General features: G+C 36.6%; 2 protein-coding genes across 2 annotated transcripts in view; both read left to right on the forward strand.

The window, feature by feature from the left end:
* The window catches only part of LOC149831642 (protein SPIRRIG-like), a 166,503-nt gene extending 155,560 nt beyond the window's left edge, over window positions 1-10,943 (forward strand). The window contains exons 16-19 of the mRNA XM_090014039.1: window positions 7,992-8,300; window positions 8,439-8,745; window positions 8,835-8,981; window positions 9,092-10,943. Coding sequence (XP_089870165.1) covers window positions 7,992-8,300; window positions 8,439-8,745; window positions 8,835-8,981; window positions 9,092-10,306 — 1,978 coding nt within the window. The 3' untranslated portion in view covers window positions 10,307-10,943. The remainder of the gene's footprint in view (window positions 1-7,991; window positions 8,301-8,438; window positions 8,746-8,834; window positions 8,982-9,091) is intronic.
* Window positions 10,944-21,124: 10,181 nt separating this feature from the next.
* Window positions 21,125-24,010, forward strand: OTP86 (Tetratricopeptide repeat (TPR)-like superfamily protein). Its single transcript, XM_090013056.1, has one exon. It carries the CDS (start codon window positions 21,125-21,127, stop codon window positions 24,008-24,010), a length of 2,886 nt encoding a protein of 961 aa, XP_089869182.1.
* The last annotated feature ends 1,180 nt before the right edge of the window (window positions 24,011-25,190 follow it).

Raw genomic sequence — 25,190 nt, forward strand, 5'->3', positions numbered from 1 at the left:
ATTTTGAGAAAAGTTCCATCGACCGTAGAGACACAAGATATTTTTGAATTGGTGTGCACGTTGGTTAATGCATTTTCATGAGGAGTCATGTGAAAAGAGGCTCCGGAATCTAAAATCCAAGAGTACGTACCGGGAGGTGATGATGAGGTAATGGCGGCACCGGAGGTGGAAGAAGTAGCCTTTAGAATTTGTTGAAGAGCCAAGGAAATTTAACCAAGAGTATCTTTGAGATCCCCGTTCTTGCCTTCATCTTCTTTGGTGGAGGATTCCTCAACGGAAGCCACCTTTGGCTTGAATGCCCCATTTAGCTTTGGGCAAACGGGTTTAATATGTCCCGACTCATAACAATGATGACATATAATCATTTTTCTTCCACCACTCCCTTGCTTACAAAAATGAGGTGGCTTGTATGTTTTAACATGATTGTCGGGTTTAGATACGGCAAGAACTTCATCTATGCTTTTACCCATGCTATGCCTAGTCTCTTCTTGAGTAATTTCGGCAATAGCCTCTTCTAAAGGAGGAAACGTAGATCTATGGAGAAGTGAGGATCTAACTTGTTCAAATTCGGGACGAAGCCCAAATAAAAATTGAAACAATCTATCTTGTTGCATTTGTTTTTGTCTTAGTTACACATCCTCCGTAGCCACCCATTTAGGCTCTAAAAGAGCCAATTCATCCCACAAAGGATTTAGAGCACTATAATAGTCTTGTATGCTCATGTCGCCTTGTTTTGTGGTTCTCACTTTTTCTTGCAAAAAATAAGCTCTTGCAAGATCCTTTTGGGTATACATGCCCTTCATAAAAAACCAAGCTTCATTTGCCCGGCGGAATTTTGCAATATTTGCACATACCTTAAGTTCGACATTATTCATAAACCATGCTAGGATTTTTGCATGGTTTCTCTCTGAATCTTCCATTTGGTGATGATAATCTTTAATGGCCTTGAGACGAGCATCACCTTCAAGTGCTTTCTCTTGATCTTCTTCCATCTTTGTGAGCTTAAGTTGGGGTTCCGGAACAGTTCTCATTACATAACCCCAAAGCTTCTTGCCTTTGAGATTATTCTCCATTGCGGATGCCCACATCATGTAATTTTTCCCATTGAGCTTGAATGATAGATCGATCTTGACTTCCATTGCTACAAAATGAAGATGTGAAAAAGAAAGGAAGTAGAGAGAGACACGATTTTACCTTAGAAGATCGTATGGCTTTGATACCATGTAATGAAGTATGCGGAAGAATCCAAGAATGCCAATGCATTCACTATGTCCAACACGGACAAACGAAACAAGCATAAGAGAGGAAATCCACCAAGGGATATACGAAGGGCCTTATAACAAGGCTACACACATAAAAAGAATATCCCTTTTATTGGAGAGGAGCTCTCTAAAAGCAATACAAGATACAAGGGGGTTCCCCCTATTTATAAGCAAAGGGAGACCAAAGGGGGCTCCCAATAGAGTCGTTGGGAGCCCCCAACGGTCACAATTGTGACCGTTGGGGGCCCCAACGACTCCATTGTGGGGCCCCTTTGGTATCCCAATAAACATTTTAGAAAATAAAAAATAAAAAACAGAAAAATAAAAGAAATAAAACAAGTACCCCTATTGGGTACTTGTGAAAAGACCATAATACCCCTATCGGGTATTATGGTGAATACATCTATATTTATATATATATATAGATGTATTATTACATATGTCTTAACATTACTCATGCAGGGGTATAGTGGTCATCGTACATATATTTTTCCTTTATTTTCTTGTATTTTTATTTTTCTTTTATTGATGCATTTTTGAAATAGGCCTTGGGCCTTTTGTAATTGGGCTAGAGAGCCATTGGGATCTCCCCAACGGCTACATTTATAGCTGTTGGGGAGATCCCAACGGCTACATGCCTCTCTCTACTTGTATATAAAGGGGATGAAACCCCCCCTCTATGTAATGCTTTCTCAAGGCATTTTGTCAAATACAAAACTGATATTTTTTATGTGTGTTTTATGCCCATAAGTGGCTGATTTGTATTCTCTTGATTGACCCATAAGTGATCATTATGTTTATATTTGTCCATAAGTGATATTTGTGTAACTCTTTTTGTTTGTTTATACATGGTATCGGAGCTTGGTGCTCTATTGTTGATTCTTGAGATATCCAAGAAACTTGTGGTAGATTGGATAAAACATTGGGAACCGTGACTATAGCTTCACTTGAAGATTGATACGCGTGTGGCTGTTTTTTGAAGATTGTGGAGCTTTTGTCATAGCAAAATTGTGGAGCTTTGCCATAGCACACATCTAAACAAGTACCTTCTACTCTTCTTGCTCTTGTATCTTGGTATCTTTTTCTCTTCTTCCTTGTATGGCCGACAAGGAAGTGGTGACGGTGGTCTCAATTAAATTTGATGGACATAACTATAACTTTATGGGCCACTGCCATCAATAGAATTCTAATTGGAAAAGGTTTGTGGGAATATGTTGATGGTTCCTCAGTAGAACCAGAGCCTATTCTCACAAAGACTATTAGTAAAAAAGATGGAATTACTAAAGTTCTTAAAGTAGAAAAAAAGAGAGAAAGGTCTCTTAAACTATAAGAAAGCTATAAAAGAATGAGAAATTGGACATGCAAAGGTCCTTTACTTATTTATGGAAAACATGAGTCAAGAATCAAGATACATGTGAGAACATATTGGAGTTTGAAAGAGCCGATGAAACTTGGCTTTTTATCAAACTAACTTATACTGAAAGTGATGTCACTTATAGATGCGAATTGCAAGACAAAATTAACACTTGCAAGCAAGGTGAAAAGAATGTGAGAATACTATGGAACTCTAAAAAGATTGTGGGATCAAATGGTCAAGATGGAACCCATTTGAAAAACTCCATATGATGCCCAACAAAGGAAAAAACAAATTGTGTATGAATAATTTTTTCAATTTATGAGGGGTTTAAGACCCGAATTTGAATAAATGAGAAGCAGCATCCTTCTTAAAAAGCAAGAAGAACTTCCACTTATTCATGAATTTTTGACTCAAGTTTGCATGGAAGAGACCAGATTGAAATCTTTAACTGAATCCAAGGAGGCCAAGGATAATGTTTTAGTCGTTTCAAGATTGGGTGCCAACTCTCATTCATACAAGCCTCCACATTTCTATAAAAATAATAATAATTTTTGAAAACCCCGGTCCTATGATGGAAAAGGAGATGGAAAGAAAAAATCCATTATTGTTTGTTACAACTGTGGAGAACCTGGACATATTGAGCCATATTGTTCGGAATTTAAAGCTAAAGAGGAAAGGAAAGTTGTTTCAATGGGTACCTCCCAAGTTGACAAAGAAAATTCAAGTAAATCCATAGGGAACTTGTCGCTATCTCAATTGATGAAAGCCTTACAACCTCTCCTCAAAGGTTCCTCCACAATTGGTGTTGCCATCTCCATTTCATCACTTCCTGGTATGACTCCTTTTATCTTAGATTCTGGTGCTTCATTTTATATGACCTATAATGGTTCCATGCTTACTAATCGTAGTGTAAGTAGAAAAGGTATTTTTAATGCGGATGATGCCTCTCTTGATATTAAAGGAATTGAAATTTTTGAAAAATCTTGAATTTTTTATATTCTAAAAATAAAAATTATTTCAAAACTCAACTTAAACCTTATTTTTGTCTCTCAAATCACTGATCAAGGTTGTAGTGTCTCCTTCACATCTGACCAATGCTTGATACAGGATCTCCAGTCCTGGAAGCAGACTGGGAAAGGGCATAGAGAAAGAGACCTCTGCTACATGGATCGATTAATTATTCAAAAAACAACCCTTTGTCTCAATGTAAAAAAGTTGGATTTAATTTTCTAGCACCAAAGAATAGGTCATCTTAGTATTGCTAAATTGTCTAATGTATCTCATTTGAGAACTTTTTATAATAAAAAAATCAAATGTGTTGATTGTATACTTGCAAGGATGAAATCCATTCCTTATCAAGAGAGAACCTTTTTTGCTTCAAAGCCACTTGAATTGATACATTCTGATGTTTGGGGTCTGGCCCCATTGAAATCTAAAGGTGGATATGCATATTATGTTATTTTTTGTGGATGACCATTCTCAATATACATGGATCTACTTTCTTAGGCACAAATATGAAGTATTTAAAAACTTCAATTTTTTTACATAAATTAGTTACAAACCTCTTCAAAACAAACATATCTATCTTTCGTTCTGATTCAATGGGAGAATACATGTCAAATGATTTTAAAAGCTATTTGGATTCAAATGGAATCTTGCATCAAAGGTCATGTGCAAACACACCTCAACAAAATGGATTAGCCGAACAAAAACATATGCATATAATAGAAATTGTACTGTTCATCTCCAAAAGTGTTCCAAAACATTTTTGGGCATAAGCAACACTTACTGCAGTTTATCTTATAAATCGGCTTCCATCCTCAAAACTTCAAAATATAGCTCCATATGAAAAACTCTTCAAAATTTTGCTTGATTATTTTAGATTAAGGACCTTTGGGTGTAAGTGTTTTGTGTTAACCAATAAAAATGACAAGTTATCTCCAAGGGCCATCCCCTGTGTATTTCTAGGGTATGGTGAGAGTGAAAAAGGATTTCGAGTCTATGATTTTGAAAATGATAAATTATATGTTTCAAGAAATGTTACCTTCTTGGAGCAAACAAGTTTCTTTGATAAAGATGTGCCTAAGCGAGATAATAAATATGTATTTTTAGAATTAGATTCTAAGAATGATAGTGATTTGCTATCAGAAGAAAATTAAATTGATGATGATGAACTTTAAATACATGGTGAGTATGGTGGACATCATGATTCTTCTTAAATCATTCAATATAAAAGAAGACAAGAGAACTATCAACCTATTGCCTTAGAAAAATATTTCAACCTAGAAAACCAAAAAACTAGAAACATTAAGCACTCTGAAAGACCACACAAAGTACCCGATAGATTTGTAACATATGAGTCCTTTGCTCTTGACTATAGAGCCTGTCTGGCAAAGATTTACTCTTATTTCAAACCAGCCTCATATAATAAAGCCAAAAATTATCTAGAATGGCAAAATGCTATGTGAAGAAATAAAAGCTTTAGAAAAAATCTAAAACTTGGGAATTGACCAACTTGCCACTTAGGAAGAAATCGATAGGATGTAGGTGGGTGTTCAAAGTTAAAACTAAGAGTGACAAAACTTTAGAAAGACATAAAGCTAGGTTGGTAGCCAAAAGATACTCACAGAAATATGGGATAGATTACGATGAGATTTTTGCCCCTGTCGCTAGAATGACTATTGTTAGAATACTATAGTTATGACTGCTATTAGAAAATGACCTATTTACCAAATTGATGTCAAAAATGTCTTCCTTAATGGGGAATTAAGGGAAGAAGTTTACATGGATCCACCACTTGGGTACGAGGTTCCGTTTGTAAAAGTTCTTCATCTTAAAAAGGCTTTATATGGTCTCAAACAAGCACCAAAGGCCTGGTATGATCGTTTTAGTTCTGTTATGACTAATCTTGGGTATTTTTTATGTTATACTGACACAACTTTATTTGGCAAGAAATCTGCTATAGATTTTATGACTTTGCTTCTCTATGTTGATGACATGATCATAACACGAGGTGACAAACAAAGAGTAAATCATATTAAGCATGTACTAAAACAAAAATTTGAAATGACTGATTTAGGTTTTCTCAGATTCTTCCTGGGGATTAAAGTAGCTTATTCTCTTCAAGGATACTTGTTAACTCAATCTAAATTTGCTATTGAGATTATTGACAAGTCTGGAATAACTGACGAGAAAAGAGTGGACACTTCCGAAATTATCAATTCAAAGATGAAGATCGATAATGGAACTCCATTGGGAAATACCAATCCACATCGACAAATGATCGCTGCCTTGACATACTTGACTATCAGCAGACCAAACATAACCCATGCAGTTCACACTGCTAGTCAATTTCAGCAGTCTCCTACCTCAGTTCATATGTGTGCCGTTATGCATATTGTTAGATATTTAAGATTTTTTGTTAATAAAAGATTATTATTGTCTTCCTCCTTCCCTCTCGAATTGGTTGCATATTCTAACTCTTACTGGGGAGGAGATCTTAATGATAGACGTTCAACCACTGGTTTTCGAGTTTTTGTAAGAGATTCACTGGTGTCCTGAAAATGTAAAAAACAATAAAATGTATCTCTATTATCCACAGAAACTGAGTATCGTGTTATAGCTACCACAACAACAAAGATTGTATGGTTGCGGAGCTTACTAGATGACATGGGAATATTATTAACACCATCAAGATTATGTTGTGATAACAAAAGTGTCATATATATTGTTGGGAATCATATGTTTCATGAGCGCAAAAAGCACATCGAGATGGACTGCCATTATATCAGAGAAGAATTTCTGAGGAAGACTTTCTTGCTGCCACATGTCATGTTTGAATATCAACTTGCGGACTTCTTCACTAAAGTTCTTCTTTCTCTTAGGTTTCATTTTTTGTTAGGAAAACTTTCGGTGATCATACCATAAGTTTGAGGGGGAGTGTCAATGTATGTATAGGAGTATTTTAGACTTTTACTCATGTAGGGGGTATAGTGGTCATTGTACATATATTTTTCCTTTATTTTTTTGTATTTTTATTTTTCTTTTATTGATGTACTTTTGAAATAGGCCTTGGACCTTTTGTAATTGGGTTAGAGAGCAGTTGGGATCTTTTCAATGGCTACATTTCTAGCCGTCGGGGAGATCCCAATGGCTACGTGCCTCTCTCTACTTGTATATAAAGGGGATGAAACCCCTCCTCTATATAATGCTTTTTCAAGGCATTTTGTCAATACAAAATTGATATTTTTTGTGTTTTATGCCCATAAGTGGCTGATTTGTATTCTCTTGATTGACCCATAAGTGGTGATTGTGTTTGTATTTGTCCATAAGTGACATCTGTAACTCGTGTTTCATTACATTAATAACTTCTATGGCTATCTGCCTTCATACTTGCAAATTTTGTAATCAAATTATTATTCTAAGGAGTATAATCAGTTAGGTGGGGGTTCAATTCTGTGAGACCTGGTTTTGCATTGGGTCTCAATTTTGGGACTGGACCTAAAATATTTTGATCTGGGGACCCTCTTTGAATGTAAGATTTATAGTAAACTTGTATAGGTTATCAGACTCAGGTTTATGATGGGTTGAGGTTTAAGCAGTTTAGCTCTATGTTGAGTCAGGTTTGCATCGGGTCATATACACCAGGTTGTCTTGGGCGTTGAGTGTGCTTGTGCAGGTGTGCATGTGTGTTGTGTGTGTATGTCTCTGTGTGCTCACACGTGTATTATGTTAGTGTATATAGTGGCTCTAAGGCTCTTGTATGTTCATTTCTTTATTTAATTTAGGTTGTTTGCCCTATATAATGTATATAGTGTTTATGTACTCCTTTTTGGTTTATTCTCGAGAAAGATAATTAACTGCGAGTCTTTTCAGCTTGCAACCAGGTCAATGGTACACCCAAGTAGGCAAGAACTGAACTTTGCAACCAGGTCAATGTCGTTGGTCCATCTGAATGGGCTCAGGTCAGGCCAAAATGAGCTGGTTTGTTGGGTTGGACCTGCCTATTAATCCATTCTAACTTGAAATCAAATCAAGGTTTCCTCATAGAGTCACTGATAGTTGAGCTGCTGGTATACTATAGATTTCCATATGTTATTCTTTACAGGAAGGCACCATAGAGCATGGTTGGCAATCTCGGAAGTGGAATCCTTTTCAATCCTATAGTTATCTTGTTCTTATGATTCACTGCATTTGTGTATGTCTTTATACATTTTGTGGTACCTCCTCTCAGACCATGTGATTCAGGTTTAGTGTTTGTCATTTTTTTTGTGGTATTACCATCTATTTATTGACTTTCAATAGCGTTTTATAAGTATCTGACATTCTGTTATTAGCGTTTTATAAGTATCTGACATTCTGTTATTAAACAGGTTGGACACCACGATCTCTCGTTCTTTGAAGCAAGATAATAATGAGCGAGGCCGCCTTTTCAAGAGCATGGCCAAGTCATTTTCCAAGAGATGGCAGAATGGAGAAATTAGCAATTTTCAGTACCTTATGCACCTTAACACTCTTGCAGGACGTGGATATAATGATCTCACACAGTATCCAGTTTTCCCTTGGGTTCTTGCAGACTATGAAAGTGACACCCTCAATCTTTCAGACCCCAAGTCATTTCGTAAGCTTGATAAACCTATGGGTTGCCAAACAGCAGCAGGAGAGGAGGAATTTAAGAAAAGGTTAGCTTGTCTTTTGCTTTGATGATATCTCAAATGCAGGTTATGAATTTATATATCTCGATTTCAGTGTAGCACTCAGTACCTTTAGAATGATGTCTGTGAAAGCTGTGTTTAGCAACGCCATTTATGTTCTTCCAGGTATGAAAGCTGGGATGATCCAGATGTTCCAAAATTCCACTATGGATCACACTATTCCAGTGCTGGAATTGTGCTTTTCTATCTTTTGCGGTTGCCACCATTCAGTATGGAGAATCAGAAACTACAAGGAGGGCAATTTGATCATGCTGACCGTCTTTTTAATAGCATAAAAGATACATGGTCAAGTGCATCTGGTAAGGGTAATACATCTGATGTCAAGGAACTCATCCCGGAATTCTTCTACATGCCAGAATTCCTGGAAAACAGATTTCATCTTGACTTGGGTGAAAAGCAATCAGGAGAGAAGGTGAAACATTTTCTACACCAGTTTTTGTACTTCAATGATGTAAACATCCCTGTTAGGATATATGAGGATGATGGTGCTCCATTGTGCAGGTCGGTGATGTGTTGTTACCACCTTGGGCAAAAGGAAGTGCCAGAGAGTTCATAAGAAAGCACAGAGAAGCACTAGAATCAGATTATGTTTCTGAAAAACTACATCACTGGATAGACCTTATCTTTGGATACAAACAAAGAGGGAAGGTGTGTGTCCATGTTTTCAATAGATACTTTTTGTTTCAGTATTTCCTATAACCTTCCTCTCTCTTTTCCTTTTCCTCATCGTGCTACATTTTATGTCAATTGAATTATAGGCTGCAGAGGAAGCTGTCAATGTTTTCTATCATTACACATATGAGGGTAGCGTGGATATTGATGCTGTATCAGATCCTGCCATGAAAGCGTCAATCTTGGCACAGATCAATCACTTTGGTCAGACGCCTCGGCAGCTCTTCCTCAAACCACACATGAAGCGTCGATGTGACTGGAAGCCACCCATTCAAATGCTCCGATATTGTAATGACTTGGTTCCCCATGAAGTACGCAAGGCAGCATCTCCCATTACCCAAATCGTCACCCTTTATGACAAAATCCTTGTTGCTGGTGCAAATACTCTGCTAAAACCAGTAACATACAGCAAGTACATTGCATGGGGATATCCTGACCGTAGCTTGCGATTTATAAGCCATGACCAGGACAGGCTCCTCTCAACCCAAGAGAACCTTCATGGAGGAAATCAACTGCGGTGTGCTGGAGTTAGCCATGATGGCCATACTCTGGTGACTGGTGGCGATGATGGTGTTGTTTCTGTTTGGCGAATCAGCAAGGATGGGGCGAACCGAGCACAGCGCCGATTGCAGTTGAAGAGGTCTCTGTGTGCCCACACGGACAAGGTCACATGTTTGTTTGTCAGCCAACCTTACACTTTGATAGTGAGTGGTTCAGAGGATCGCAGTGTTATATTGTGGGATCTTAGTAGCTTGGTGTTTGTAAAGCAGTTGCCTGAATTTCCTTCACCTGTTTCAGCTGTATATGTAAATGACTTAACTGGTGAGATTGTCACAGCAGCTGGAGTTTTGCTTGCTGTATGGAGCATAAACGGTGAATGTCTAGCAGTGGTGAACACATCTCAGCTGCCATCTGATTCAATCATGTCTGTAACAAGCTCCATCTTTTCAGATTGGCTGGAGACGAACTGGTATACCACTGGACACCAGAGTGGGGCCATCAAGGTCTGGCGCATGGTCCATTTCTCAGACGAGGCAAATATCAAGATTAAGTCTCCCAGCAGTAGTGCTGTTATGGGAGCGGGTCTTGGGTTGAAGGCTCTAGAGTACAGATTGATACTTTGCAAGGTTCTCAAGAAACACAAACATCCTGTGACCGCCCTGCATCTCACTTCTGACCTGAAACAGCTATTGAGTGGAGATTCTGGTGGCTACCTGCTGTCATGGACATTGCCTGAGGACAGTGTGAGGAGCTCTTTTAATCATGGCATGATGGCCAATGAAAGAAGTGTTGCTTCCTGATCCTTCCATGTCTGATTGTCAGAGCTTGGTTCCTGTCTGCTTGTAGCTATCCTTGCCAAAGGCACGAACGTGGAGGATGCATGCTGACACAAGTATGGACCGGTTTGACCAATGGTGATGTCTGACTGGCGATACAGATTTCATTAGTTGGTGCAGACCAGTACAATCGGCAAGGATAAGAATCCTTGCACATTGAACTTTTCAAAGAGAATACACACGGATTGACATACATCATGCAAGCAGCGGGGCGGCGAGGACCTAAACTGAGAAGACGCAGAATTCTGCTTGCATTCTTGGTTGGCACTGTTGAGGGAGTTAATCATGGGTCAGCAGCAAAGCTTCCATGAGTACACGTGCCGACTTCTGGTATTTTGTTGGTGTAAATAGTTTCTAACATGTCTGGTTGTATAGAGTGGCTTGAATAGGATCCAGGTGTCCTACGCTCCACTATTAGCAAGACTGGCAGCTTTAAGTTTTGGTGATTCTTTGTACGGGTGCATCAGAGGCACCTCTTGCACCCTGGTTTTGATCTCAGGGAAAAAAAGGTGGTTTTTTTTTTACCTTTTGTGTACCTTGCCATGTTTTTAGGCAGGATATTGTGGTCATTTTGTTAATTATCAGTGTTCTTTTTTTCTTCATTTCTCTGTTTTTGTTCTTTTTCAATCTGAGATTTTCATAATTGGATGTTAGAAGATGCACCAATAGTGCCCTGTGAATTCCATGATATTTGGAAGTTCTCTTTAGATGCTGAAGGTTCGAACAAGTTTTCTGATCGTGCAGGATGCTGCTATCCCTTGCCTACAAGCAAAATTAACGGGCATTCATCTAAGCTCTATTTGGGAGCGCCTTATATTTGGATGGAAACACTGTTTTTCTTGTGTTGCCAAAGTATGGTTTTGTTCAATGTGGTGTTGCCAAAATGTGGTGCTGAGGATGGAATTGCAAAAGCCATTCTCTTGTGAATGGTGTTGAAATGTGATATTGGAGTTGCCGACTTCATCCCCAATCCAGTGTTTTGGCAACAACACAGCTTCCAAACATGATAGGGTGTTGGGGAAACCACGACCAAACTGGTCCCAAATGACAGAGCTTTGGGAAACTTCAACATATATCCAATTCAAGGGTCACAAGATTGCCATAGACGCCTCTTTTTATATTTTCCAAAGGCAAGCTGGGGTTAGGCAGACCCCTGCTACCAGTTATACAACGATACCATTGGGATTTGAACTTGCAACATCCCAACACAAGGTGACGTGCACTAGCTGCTCCTACCAGACAAGCAGAGCCCCGTTGGTGGCCATAGACGCCTCCTGTTTTCCCTGTTATAGCTGAAAATTTGTATCCATGTTGTCATCTCCAACACACGCTGTCAGGTGGTGCAGTTTCTCCTCCCTAGTGCTGCTCAATATCTGAGCATGCATTATGGGCACGTTTGCTTTGGTCACAGGTGGGATGAGCAATGATAGATGAGAATCCATAAGCTGTTGTTGTTGGTCAAAAGGGGGTCAGTTTTGTGTCCAACAGTCTTAACTTTCACAGGATTAAGGGTGAAGACTTCTCAAGCGATAATCATAATTGCAACTTACAGTTTCTCATGTTTCACTAGATTGAGAAAGTGCTTAGCAATCACATGAAGCTGAGAAAATCCAAGAATTACAGGGCATTGGAAACGTGCCTTGTGTGAAAAAATTAACACCAGAGAACTGTAGATGGACCCAATCTAGATCTAGTTTGGAAAAACCTAGTCCTTGTAACTGTAATAAGATTTATTTATGTCCAGTCAGGTTAGATCAACTTGGAATGTCAGGTTAAGAGATTCACTCGTGCTCAGAATCTCTTGATTTAAGCCTTTTCTATATCACGATACAGGAAATTGGGTCCACTGCAAGGATCTTGATCTAATCAAATTTTTAGATGGAGGAAATGTTAAAGGTTTCGAATGAAATCTTGTAATATCGTGTGTGTTTTTACTATGTTAAATTCTGAGATTTCAGAAAATTTGGCCAAGTGTTTTGGTAAAATTGATAAAATTCTCGATTTTAGGTAGTGCAAGTTGAGTCTAGGCATGGCCCAGGACCCATTGACAAGACCTAAACGAGTCAATTAAGATTTGTTAAAGCTTTTTATTTTTTACCTTTAAAATCGAGCAAAATTCAGGTTAGATTCATATGAAATTCGGAGGCAAAATCCAGGTAATATATCATTAGATGCGTCTCAAAATTTTGAAAACATTGATATTTTGTTTTTCTGAATTCGGGTTACAATTGGCTCAAAAACCGCATTTATTAAAAAATGACCCGCCTCTATGTAATCGATTCTGGATTGAATCAGAACGGATTCGATTTGTATGATCCAAGATGATATGGATTTGGACCAAGTTCAAGACTCATATTAATCAGGATTTAATCCAGTCTGCGATCCATATAAACATTGGATATGAATTTGGATCTTGGATCCAGATTCAAAATCCAAGTCCAGCAAATTAAAATTTTAAATTCAATATAAAAGTTAAATTGAATTAAAATTCATGTTGAGAAGTTTCCTAGATGGGCGAGACACCCACTGGAACTTTTTGAAAATTTATTATTTAATAAATAAATAAATAAACAATTATAAAAAATTAAATAATTTCAAAATTTTATTTTTTGTATGACAGAATTCTACATTTGTGAAACTCTATCTAATATGTAGGGATTCTAGAAGAGCCCAGATGGGGTTAAAGTAAAATAGTAATACAAAATAAAATACTATGGTACGAGTTCTTCTACCGATTCAAATGGGAAGAAATAGCTAAACTAAGTTTATGTAATGTTTTTATGGAAAAAAAAAGAAAGGGAAATTTTTTGATTTGGAATATATATATATATATAACATTACATCGATTATGTATATATATTTATATACATATATATGAGATGATTTTCTTTCTTTTTTCAGCCAATATATATATATATATATATATATATATATATATATATATATATATATATATATATATATATATATATATATATATGTACATGTAATGTTAAATCAACCATTTATTTTCGTCATAGCATGTATTCAATTTTCTGACTCCATGCTTATAGCTAAACATGTTCTACTGACAGTATAGACAGATCTGTCACACTTTGCGTGTGGACAAACATTTCAATGTGGACAGATCTGTTCCACCGTGCATATGGATAGATATCTACATATCAGTCACACCGTGCGTGTGGACAAATCTAGATAGATTTGTCTCATTGTTCTTGTAGACAGATCTGGACAGACCTGTCCCACCGTACAAGTGAATGGATCTAGAGATTTTTTTTGGTACGCAAACCTGATACAGATCTGCTGATTTCTTTTGGGTGCACACAAGCAAGCCAAGCCTGCTCTGAGGCCTGATATATATATATATATGGGAAACCAGACAGGGATGTATTCAGCCCATTAAGGTCTGATTTGGGATCAGACCTGTATTAGTTCCAGACTGTTGTTTATAACGGTTGAATGTTATGTTTAAAAAAAAATGGTTGTTAAGACATGTTTATATGTGCTGGAACTCAATGGTTGTTAATAAAACCTATGAGGATCTGAATTGTTGATAAGATGATCAATGGATTCTTTCTTTTTCAGCATTATCATAGGTTCCGTATTAAGGTATTGTGTGACACTGTAATTGTTTTTATCATAACTGTTAGTAGACAACGTTTCAAAAGAAAAAAAACATTGCCATTAAAACGTATGTATGAATCAATCGTTGACTGTGGGGGTGGAGCCGATATTTTGTTATGAGATATAACAACGCTCTTTTACATTTTCCAACATTTTTAACATATTATATTAAAGTTATTTAAAGGTTGTCATGATTGCTTTCATATCAAAATTTTATTCAATATCATTAGGTTAACCTGTTGTTTATTATCGAGCTCATAGCCGACCCTTGTGAGGGTTATGAGCGAGCTGCTCATGCTCGGTTTGTTTACAATATGGCTGTTATGAAGTTGTTTGATGCTGCCATATGGGCTGACATCCAAACAACCTTGAAATTTTAATTTTGATCTATGTTAGCATTATGTCAAAAAAAAATTTATATACTATTGTGATTAGGCTAAATATTGATTTATTTTTGTTGTCATATGAGTTGTTACAATGCTATTAAATATGTTTTGTTTATAATTGTTGGTGGGCTATTATAGGGCAGAACAACACTACACATTTTTGTGCAAGACTGTTCATTGTCCACTACCATTGGTAGCATGTTTATGCATGAGAAGCATGCTACCAATATAATGATAGTGATGTCTTGTGCATGGGGGCAGCATAACTTTGGCTCGGTAGTTGTATCCCAAGCATGTCTGAATTGACAACAATGTTTATTGATTATGTATGCTCATGAAATTGAATATTATGTTGACATAAATGTGCATATCATGAACACATAATTTCTGAAGTTATTTTAATATTGCAATAACATAATCATGTGTATGTTTGGATGTTATGCATGAGATGAATCATGAAAGCAGAATGCATGTTGCAAGTGTTTATATGCATAAGCAAATTATTTTATATGTACATTCTAGTTGTGTATGAATGAATATGCATTGTGGACATGTTTGAATAATTGTGTGGTTACATGTTCACTGAGGATTTTTACATAAAATGCATCAGTAGTCAGATGTGAACCATTGTAGGCCATGTGGGCTACCAACATGTATTGCTCTAAGATATTTGTGTATGCATTGCAAAATCTATTTTAAAATTATTGGCTTTTTGAATTAATTGAACTGTTAAATATTGTAATGGGCCAAGGTCCCATGTTGTATTTTGCATGTTGATTTGCAAAATGATTCTTTTATAAAGGATTTGACTTTTGTTAAAAAGATAAAAGAGATAAATAATATAATTAATGTTTTTCTTTCTGGATCCCTTTTACAGTGTAAGAATCTTGGATGACGTTTTTGAGAAAACTGTGAGGATACTAAAATTTTATGTGTGATTGTGCCCCTGAACCCGATATGATGGTTCGCCTCTCAACCACGGTTTTAGGGAGTTTTCAACCACTTTGCTAAGGGGTGATGTTGTAGTCACAACTGTTGTTATTGGTATACCAAGAAAGTGACATCAGTAGATGTTGATTTCTCTGGTGTTCTGATATTAGATGTTGATTTTTAATATTCTGATGGATGGTGTTGATTCTTGATATCGGTCGAGGAATAAGTGTTGAACCCAGTAATAAAATACAAATTGTGTGTTAAGCTATAACTGAAAACCTATCTTGAACTTCGAAAATTATAGTGCTCCTTTTGAGTATCCGCGGGTTTTAATGAAAAGTGAAACTAAAATTATGTGCATTTAATATGGACATGCATGCAAAAGAGAACTTTGATAATAACTTAATAATTTATTTATGCATGTGCATTGGAATCATGCATATTTACTATTCTACATTAGTTCATGCATTCTTACATGTTTCTATTTCATGTGAGAAATTGTTATTGCATGATAACTGTTTTCAAATGCTTGAATAAGTAATTGGTTTATGAGATGTTTGTTGTTATATTTCCTCTGAATCTTGCACGAATTTTATTTAGATTTTTTCTTGCCTATTTGAATTTTTAGAGGATTTCGTATAAAAAATCTGTGATTCTTACCCAGTACTTCCTATATTTTTTACAAGAACTGAAGCTAAGTGATGAGGACGACTGCCACAGGAAGCCTACGAGATTGCGTGACTTACTTCTGTTAATCTTAGACAATATGGCTCTATGATTTTACATTTTACATTTTACATTTTAATTTACTTATATTCTCAAACTTTGATTATTGATTAATAAAGTTAGTTGTTTTGATGTATTGGTTCAATGTAAAGATCCCTTGTGGTTTGAAATTTGGTTAAGTATGTGGGGCCCCAGATCCTTGGGTTTTGGTTTTCGTAATCGCTTAAAAATACACATTTCAATCGAGATGAGTTGGGGTCATTGCAGATCTAGTCTCACGTCAAGGATATGTATCCCATCCTCCATGAATGGTACCATGGAAGCATGACGGTAATGACAACAAAGAATTGTGGCTTATGTCACATTCACATGGGGCATGTTAATTTGCATTGCTTGTGTCATGATGACATGACATATGACATGTGTTAAGCACTTAAATATTATGAATACTAGAAAATGACTAGTTTGTATGAATGGGTCACATGTCACACACCCACAAATAGATCAAACATGATGAGTAGAGCTTAATCTAGTAATCTCTCTATGTTTTGTATGGCAAGTGGAAAGCCTCAGATTTCGAACCAAACTAGAGACTCAAAAACTTGGGCACTTAACCAAAGCTAACATCTTAGTTAAAAGGTTATTATCCAGTGCAGTCTTCTATCCTGATTAATTAATAGACAATGTAATTTCTTTATTGGTCTTTTTCATGAGGTTTCCCACAAGACACATCCATTTAGGAAGATGGTTCCTTTTGCGCATGCTATGTGTGCAGGCCATGGCTAATAAAAAAAATGTTACCAAAAGTATCTCAAGCAATTGCAATTGGTTCACAATGTAAGGAATATATTGGAAAAAAAGAGGAATTATAAATAAATCTTGGACCAACTGAGGATAATACTAGACAGTTTTGACAAAATTCAAGTGTGTAGGGTAAGATAAAAAGTCATTTTTTGTCCAGACAGACAACGAAGTTAGCTAAATGGAAACAAAAAATGATCATATTGTACGACTAATTTGACTCATTTTCTTAAAAAACTCTAAAAAAATTATATTCTTTTTATGTTCAAAATCGCAAATATCTTGATTTTAAAAAATTCTTTTACCCTTTACGCATGAGAACTTCCTCCTATATATGCAAACTTTATATCAAATATGTCATTTTTTGACAGAACAATCTATGTTCTTAGATTTGTATCTCTTTGATCTGACATCAAAAACTTATATTTTTATAGTCGTTGTAAAGCTGAGGCATAACCTTATAATTTTCATGTTTTGAGTAAAAATCGTAAACCTCTTTAGGCTTTTCATTTCTGAGTTCTAAAACCGAAATAAAAATATGCTCTGTAGACTAGAAAAACCGAATAATAGGTAGTTTTATATGACATTTTGACTCAAAAAATGAATCGTTCTAGAAAAATACAAAAATGAACAAAGAAACTAGACAAAAATATCTTTTCAACGACACCTGATTTGCTGAAAAATGAAGGGGCGTTGAGATACAGTCCGGACAATATTTCTAAAACTTAAGGAAGTTTGCATAAAATATATGCAAACTTGAGAAAGTTCACAAAAAAATATATGAAGACTTCCTTAATTTTGCATATGCAGACTTGAGGAAGTTTGCATATATTTTATGTAGACTTGAGGAAGTCTGCATATATTTTAGTGGACTTGAAAAAGTATGAATAAAATATATGCAGATGAGGAAGTTCGCATAAAATATGCACAGACTTGCTCAAGTTTGCATAAAATATATGTAGACTTAAGGATGTCTGCATAAAAATATATAAGGACTTGAGAAAGTCTACATATATTTTATGCAAACTTTGAGAAAGTTCACATATATTTTATGCGGACTTCCTCAAGTTTGCATATATTTTATGCAGATTTTAGAAAGTCTGCACATATTTTATGTGAACTTCCCCAAGTTTGCATATATTTTACAGAAAATGATCATACTGTACAACTAATTTGATGGGTTTCTTTAAAAACTCTATAATTTTTTATATTTTCTACCTGTCCAAAAATGTCAAATATTTGAATTTTAAAAGACCTTTTTACGTTTCGCATATGCAGACTTCCTCCTATATATGTGAGCTTCCTCTCAAATATGTAACCATTTTTTGTAGAACAGTCACTTTTTTCTTATTTGTATCTCTCTGATCTAATGCTAAAAACTTATATTTTTATGGTTGTTGGAAAGTTGAGACAAAACCCTATAACTTTCATGTTTTGAATCATAACCGAAAATCCCTTTAGGGTTCCCATTTTTTAGTTCCATAACCCAAATAGAAACTTGTTTTTCAGACTGGAACAACCAAATAATGAGTAGTTTCAGAGGATGGTTTAACCCAAAAACAAGATATTTCAAAAAATAAAAATAAAAAAACTAGACAAAAATATATTTCAATGACACCTGATTTGCTGAAAATTTATGAAGGGGCGCTAAGCTACAACCCCGACAACGTTCCTAAAACTTGAGAAAGTTTACATAAAATATATGCAGACTTGAGGAAGTCTACATGAAATATGTGCGCACTTGAGAAAGTTCACATAAAATATGTGTGGACTTCCTGCGAACTTGAGGAAGTCCGTATATATTTTATGCGGACTTCCTCAAGTCCGCATATATTTTTTATGTGGGCTTTTTTAAGTCTGCATATATTTTATGCAGACTTGAGGAAGTCTACATAAAATATGTGTGAACTTTTTCAAGTTTATATAAATTATATGCAGACTTAAGGAAGTCCATATAAAATATATGCAGGCTTGAGAAAGTTCGCAAATATTTTGTGTTGACTTGAGGAAGTTCGCATATACTTTATTTGGACTTTCTCAAGTCTGGATAAAATATATGTGGATTTCCTGTCTGCATATATTTCATACACACTTGAGGAAGTTCACACATATTTTATGCGGACTTCCTCAAGTTTGCACATATTTTATGCAGACTTGAGGAAGTCCACACATATTTTATGAGAACTTCGTCAAGTTCACATATATTTTATGCAAACTTAAGTTTTAGGAACGTTGTTGTGGTTGTATTTCAACGCTTCTTCGTCATTTTTTAGCAAATAAGGTGTTATTGAAAATATATTTTTGTTTTGTTTTTTTATTTTTTTTTGTATTTTTTTAAAATCTTTTATTTTTTGCATCGAAATTTCATTTGAAACTACCAATTATTTGGTTGTTCCAGTTTATAGAGCATATTTTTATTCTGCTTTTAAAACTTAGAAACGGGAATCTTAGATGGTTTTCGGTTTTGACTCAAAAAATAAAAGTTATAAGGTTGTGTCTTAGCTTTTCAACGACTATAAAAACACAAGTTTTTGATATTGGATAGGAGAGATACAGATCTGTGAAAACACAAGTTTTTGATGTTGGATAGGAGAGATATAGATCTCTGAACAGAGTTTGTTCTGCAGAAAAAAGTCACATATTTGAGGAAAAGTCCGCATGTATAGGAAAAAGTTTGCATGTGTGAAGGGTAAAAATATCTTTTTAAATCCAGATATTTATAATTTTGGACATAGGAAGAATATAAAAAATTGTAGGGTTTTTAAGAAAATGCATCAAATTAGTTGTACATTACAGCTATTTTCCGTATATTTTATACGGACTTTCTCAAGTTTTAGAAACGTTGTCAAGGTTGTATCTCGGAGTCCTTTCATTGTTTTTCTGAAAATCAGGTGTCATTAAAAAAGTATTTTTGTGTACTTTCTTTATTTTTTTCAAAATCCTTCATTTTTTGGGTCGAAATGTCCTTTAAAACTACCTATTATTCGGTTGTTCTGGTATGTGGAGCATGTTTATATTTCAATTTTGAAACTCATAAATAGAAACCCTAGACAGGTTTTCCGTTCTGACCCAAAACATGAAAGTTATAGGGTTGTGTCTCAACTTTCCAATGACTATAAAAATATAAGTTTTTGATGACAAATCAAAGTGATACAAATATGAGAACATAGACTATTCAGCAAAAAATAGTTATGCATTTGGGAGAAAGTTCATATATATCGGAGAAAGTATGCATGTGCGAAGGATAAAAAGGTTTTTCCAAATCCAGATATTTGTGATTTTGGATATGGAAAGAATATAAAAAATATGTCAAATTAACCATATGATGAGTTTTTTTTATATAAAAGCATCGATGGTGAATTTTTTTCAATAAAAGCATCGAGAGTGAGATCTTATGATATGAGTATGATAGAAAACTAAAAGTCCGTGAGTTGTTTGTGAGTGCAAAAGTTAATTAACTGAAAATCTATTCTCATCATAGAAAACATGAAGGATGATGATGTAGAATCGATGAGAACCTCCGCTCTAATGAATTGTAAAAGCTCTTAAGATACATTAGACGATGATGATGTAGACTTGACGTATCTTAGTCATAGTTTGACATATCTCAGAGTCAGCATTCATTTAACACATGGTATGGGTGAGATAGGAAAAATAAAAAAAGTGTAGAATCAATCATGGTATTTTGTGTTTTCTCTTCATCACAGATAAGGTGAAATGCAACATTCTTGAGGCCAAAGAGATGTAACTAATGATTTAATCTTAGGTAAAACCTCCTCCGAATTTAGGTAACACCTAAGAACCTTCTTAATTACCATCATATGTCTATCTACGAGCCTTCAAGAGGGTTGGGCACCAAGGTGGACCGACAAATTTTTATAATACCATGAATGCCCCTGTATAGTTCGGGCTTGGGCAGTTGACCTTTGCTTGAGGGATTCAATCCACTTGATCAGTTTCATGAAATAGATCTTGTTTTTTGTGTTTGGACCTTATACTAACCGTTCGGGTGCCTTGGTGGATACAGGTCCCAAAAATGGGATCGTATCAAACTGTATCGGAATCTGATTATAATCAGATATGATGTTCACTGATTTTCAATTAAAAGAGTCGAATTCGGTTGGATATAGGATAAAATCTGATTCATTAACATCATCATTTAAAACCATAGCTTTGCTAGCTTTGCTGGCCATGTTCTAAAAGCTTTTGGTCATCATAGTTCTTAGAAGATAAGCACAGTTTGGTTATTTTCAAAAAGGTCATCAACCAAGCGAATTCCATACCAATCAATCTCAGTCTTCCTCACAGATCAATGGCCACCATTCTCAATCTTGGTATAGGCGCCACCTCAACCGTCCATCATCTCAACGTGGTAAAGTCCATGCAAATCCAGCCTCTGAGACGCGCATCTCTCTCATTAAAGCCATTGAGAGTCCCTCCCTTTGGCCATTCTTCTCCTTCTGATGTCATTAAACTGTGCAAGGAAGGAAGACTAGAGGAGTCATTTGAAGCGTTTGGCTTGTTACTTAGAAACCATGGTGGTTTTTTTCAAATGGGTGCTGATGTTTTCTCTTGCATGTTAGAGCTATGTGCCTCTCATGGTGCATTGTTTCAAGGGAAGCAAATCCATGGACATATCTTTTCTCTTCATGGTAACATTATGGATGCTTTTCTAGGCACCAAACTTGTGTTCATGTATTCAAAGTGCGGTGGTTTGGATGACGCACATCAACTGTTTGATGAAATGCCTGAGAGAACTGTGTTTACTTGGAATGCGTTGATTGGAGGCCTTGTGACACATGGGCAATCGATGGCAGCGCTCGAATTGTATGGAAGGATGTGCCAGGATGGTGTTTCCCCTGATGCTTGCACTTTTCCTTGTGCTCTCAAGGCTTGTGGTGAGTTGAAAGATATTGATTGTGGGAGGGGTGTCCATGGGCAGGCTATAAAGGGTGGTTTTGGATCATCCATCTTTGTTGGCAATTCTCTAATCTCTATGTATGCGAGGTGTGATGAGTTGGATTCGGCATCCAGAGTGTTTGATGGTATTAGTGAAGTAAGGGATGCAGTCTCATGGAACTCGATTATTTCAGCAAACTCACAGAGTGGGAACTCTGTTGAAGCCTTGAGGCTATTCAGAGTTATGCAGAGTGATGGTGTTCCTATGAATTCATTTACCATTGTTGGCATTCTGCAAGCATGTGCTGATTTATCTTTGGTGCAGTTGGGTATGGAGATTCACGCAAGACTTGTGAAATCAGGTTCACATTCCAATTTGTATGAATCCAATGCACTTGTTGTTATGTATGGAAGATGCGGCTGTATGGGCCATGCTTCTCTTGTGTTCAGAAAGTTGAATGAGAAGGATGATATATCATGGAATTCCATGCTCTCTGGTTATATACAGAACTCCATGTACAATGAAGCACTTGATTTTTTCTATGAAATGCAACAAAAGGGTCAAAGGCCTGATAATGTCTCTATTATCAGCATTCTTTCATCCTGTGGACGGTTAGGCAATTTGTTTCATGGCATGGAGGCTCATGCTTATGCAATAAAATTTGGGTTTGATTATGATAACCCGGTAGGAAATACAATCTTAGATATGTATGCAAAGTGTTCTCGTATGGACTATGCGGATCTTGTTTTTCATGGGATGCCAGAAAAAGACGTCATATCTTGGACAACAATCATGGCTGGTTATGCCCAGAACTCTTGTTATGCTTCTACCATTAAATCATTCAGAGAATTTCAGATTTGGGGGATGACTGTAGATCCCATGATGCTTGGGAGTGTTCTTCTTGCTTGTAGTGGCCTGGAAAGAATTTCTTATGTGAAACAAATCCATGGTTATATACTTAGGCATGATTTATTTGATCTAGTTTTAGCCAATGTTATTGTTGATGCATATGGACAAATGGGAAATCTTGAATATGCACTTCATGTGTTCAAAGGTATTGCAGAAAGGGATGTTGTTTCTTGGACCAGTATAATTTCTAGTTATGCGCATAATGGGTTACCAAATGAAGCCCTTGATCTATTCCATGAAATGGAAGAAGATGGTCAAGAACCTGATGCAGTGACCCTAGTTAGCATGCTCTCTGCAGCTGCTGCTCTATCTGCCATGAACAGGGGCAAAGAAATTCATGGATACCTTATTAGAAGAGGTTTTAGCATTGATGGATCAACAGGTAATGCTCTAGTGGACATGTACTCAAGATGTGGGTCAGTGGATAATGCATATAAATTATTTGATAGGATTCATAATAAGGATTTGGTCTTATGGTCAAGCATGATAAGTGCTTTTGGCATGCATGGTCGAGGAAATGCTGCCATGGATTTGTTTAACAGAATGCAAAACTCCAATGTAAAACCTGATCATATTGTCTTCTTGGCAATTTTATATGCCTGTAGTCATTCAGGTCTAGTTGAAGAAGGAAAAGCTTACCTAGAAGCCATGAGAAGGGATCACCATCTTCAGCCATGGCCTGAGCACTATGCATGTATGGTTGATCTTCTTGGCCGTAATAATCATCTAAATGAAGCTTATAAGTTTATAGAGGAGATGACTGTTGAACCTACAGCAGCAGTATGGTGTGCTTTGCTTGGTGCATGCAGAGTTTACTCTAATGCAGAAATAGGATCGCTTGCTGCTCAGAAACTTCTAGTGTTAGAACCAGAAAATTCAGGAAATTATGTGCTGGTATCAAATTTTTATGCTGCAGCTGGGAAATGGAAAGATGTGGAAGAGGCGAGAGAGAAGATGAGGCAGCGTGGATTGAAGAAAAATCCTGCATGTACTTGGATTGAAGTGAATAATAAAATGCATTCTTTCATTGTGGGGGACAAATCCCATCCTCAGACAGATGAAATCTATGTCATGTTAGCTGAAATTAAAGTTAAATTGGAGAGGTCTGGATTTGTGGCCCAAACAGAACTAGTTTTGCATGATGTAGGAGAAGAGGAAAAGTTGAAAATGTTGTATAGCCATAGTGAGAGATTAGCTATCGCATTTGGTCTGATCAGCACAAAGCTGCCAATGCCTATTCGAATCACAAAGAATCTTCGTGTTTGTGCTGACTGCCATGAATTCACTAAACTTGTCTCGAAGATACTTGAACGAGAAATCATTGTGAGGGATGCTAATAGATTTCATCACTTCCGAGATGGTTCATGTTCTTGTGGAGACTTTTGGTAATTTATGAGAGGCTTGAGAGCATGTTTAAAAACATATGAGCAGTTTGTCTGATAAGCACCTTTCTATGGGGTCAATTCCTTCAGAAGTAGACTTTTCATTTGTCTAGCTCTTATCCACATTTCGTGGAACTAGTTTTCCATCAGTTGGCTGCCATATCCTGGATTTCATACGACTAGTTGGAATTTCTTTCTCTATGAGAAAATTATAGGTAGTTCTCAGAGAAGAGGTGGATGTGTTAGTGATGGTGAGGTGTTGGTAATGGTGCCAGTTGCATTGCGTGTGGAGATTCAGATGGCAGTCAAATTTGTGTTGGCATAAATGCAGGTGATGGTGTTGTAGCAGCTTAAGTATAGAAGTGGCACAAGGATTGGTGCTCAGAGTGGTGTACAACTGTGGGTAGCAGTAGAGCTGGTGATGAATGGACTTTTGGGCAGTAACAGTTGATCATTATGATGCTGGTCTTGGTTGTAAAGTGGTTGTGGCCTAGCTGATGGGAATGGTAATATTGGGGGCAGTACCAATGGGTGTTGGATTGATGTTGGTGGTGCTGATTCATAAGAAATTGATGTTTATGATGGTGGTAACGGCTGTAATTGCAAATGGAACTTGAAGTGCTGGTTTACATGTTTGTCAAAGTACTCATTATGTGGACATGAGTGCTGATGATCTTGGTAATAGAAATGAATTGGGAAATGGTAGTGATAGTGATGATGACAATCATGGCACTTTGTTTAAAAAAAAAAGGTTAGCTCTGTTTGAGACTTGAGAGCTGGTGTTGGAGCGGAGATAAGAGTGGTGATGGGGTTAGAGAGTCAAATAGGTGATGAGACTGGAGTTGTCAACTATATCCGCAGCTGCAATGGGGATATGAAAAGTCATCTCCCCTTTTTTAATTTTCGATTTATAATCTGAAGAAACTGTACCCTGACACAAAGACCTGGTCGTGCTGGCTCAGCCTGCCATATCTATGGTCATAATGCTGGTGACGTAAAACTCCGAGCTAGGACCCCCACCTGGAAGCCATCTCCATTCCCATCTCCCAAGCCTGGGCTACCAAACAGTAACGTGTGTAAAGGGTTCAGTGAATCTCCATCTTCATCTCAAATACGGCTCCCAAACAAAGCCTAGGAGGCGTGCCAGTGGGATAGGTGGAGGTGGTGGTGTTGGGATCCTGTTCTTT

Source organism: Nuphar pumila, chromosome 7 (genome assembly GCF_984573655.1).
Source record: "Nuphar pumila chromosome 7, dmNupPumi1.hap1.1, whole genome shotgun sequence".
NCBI classification, from domain to species: domain Eukaryota; kingdom Viridiplantae; phylum Streptophyta; class Magnoliopsida; order Nymphaeales; family Nymphaeaceae; genus Nuphar; species Nuphar pumila.

Coding starts and splice junctions, on each gene's coding strand:
- OTP86 (XM_090013056.1), top strand. CDS start 21,125: ATGGCCACCATTCTCAATCTTGGTATAGGCGCCACCTCAACCGTCCAT.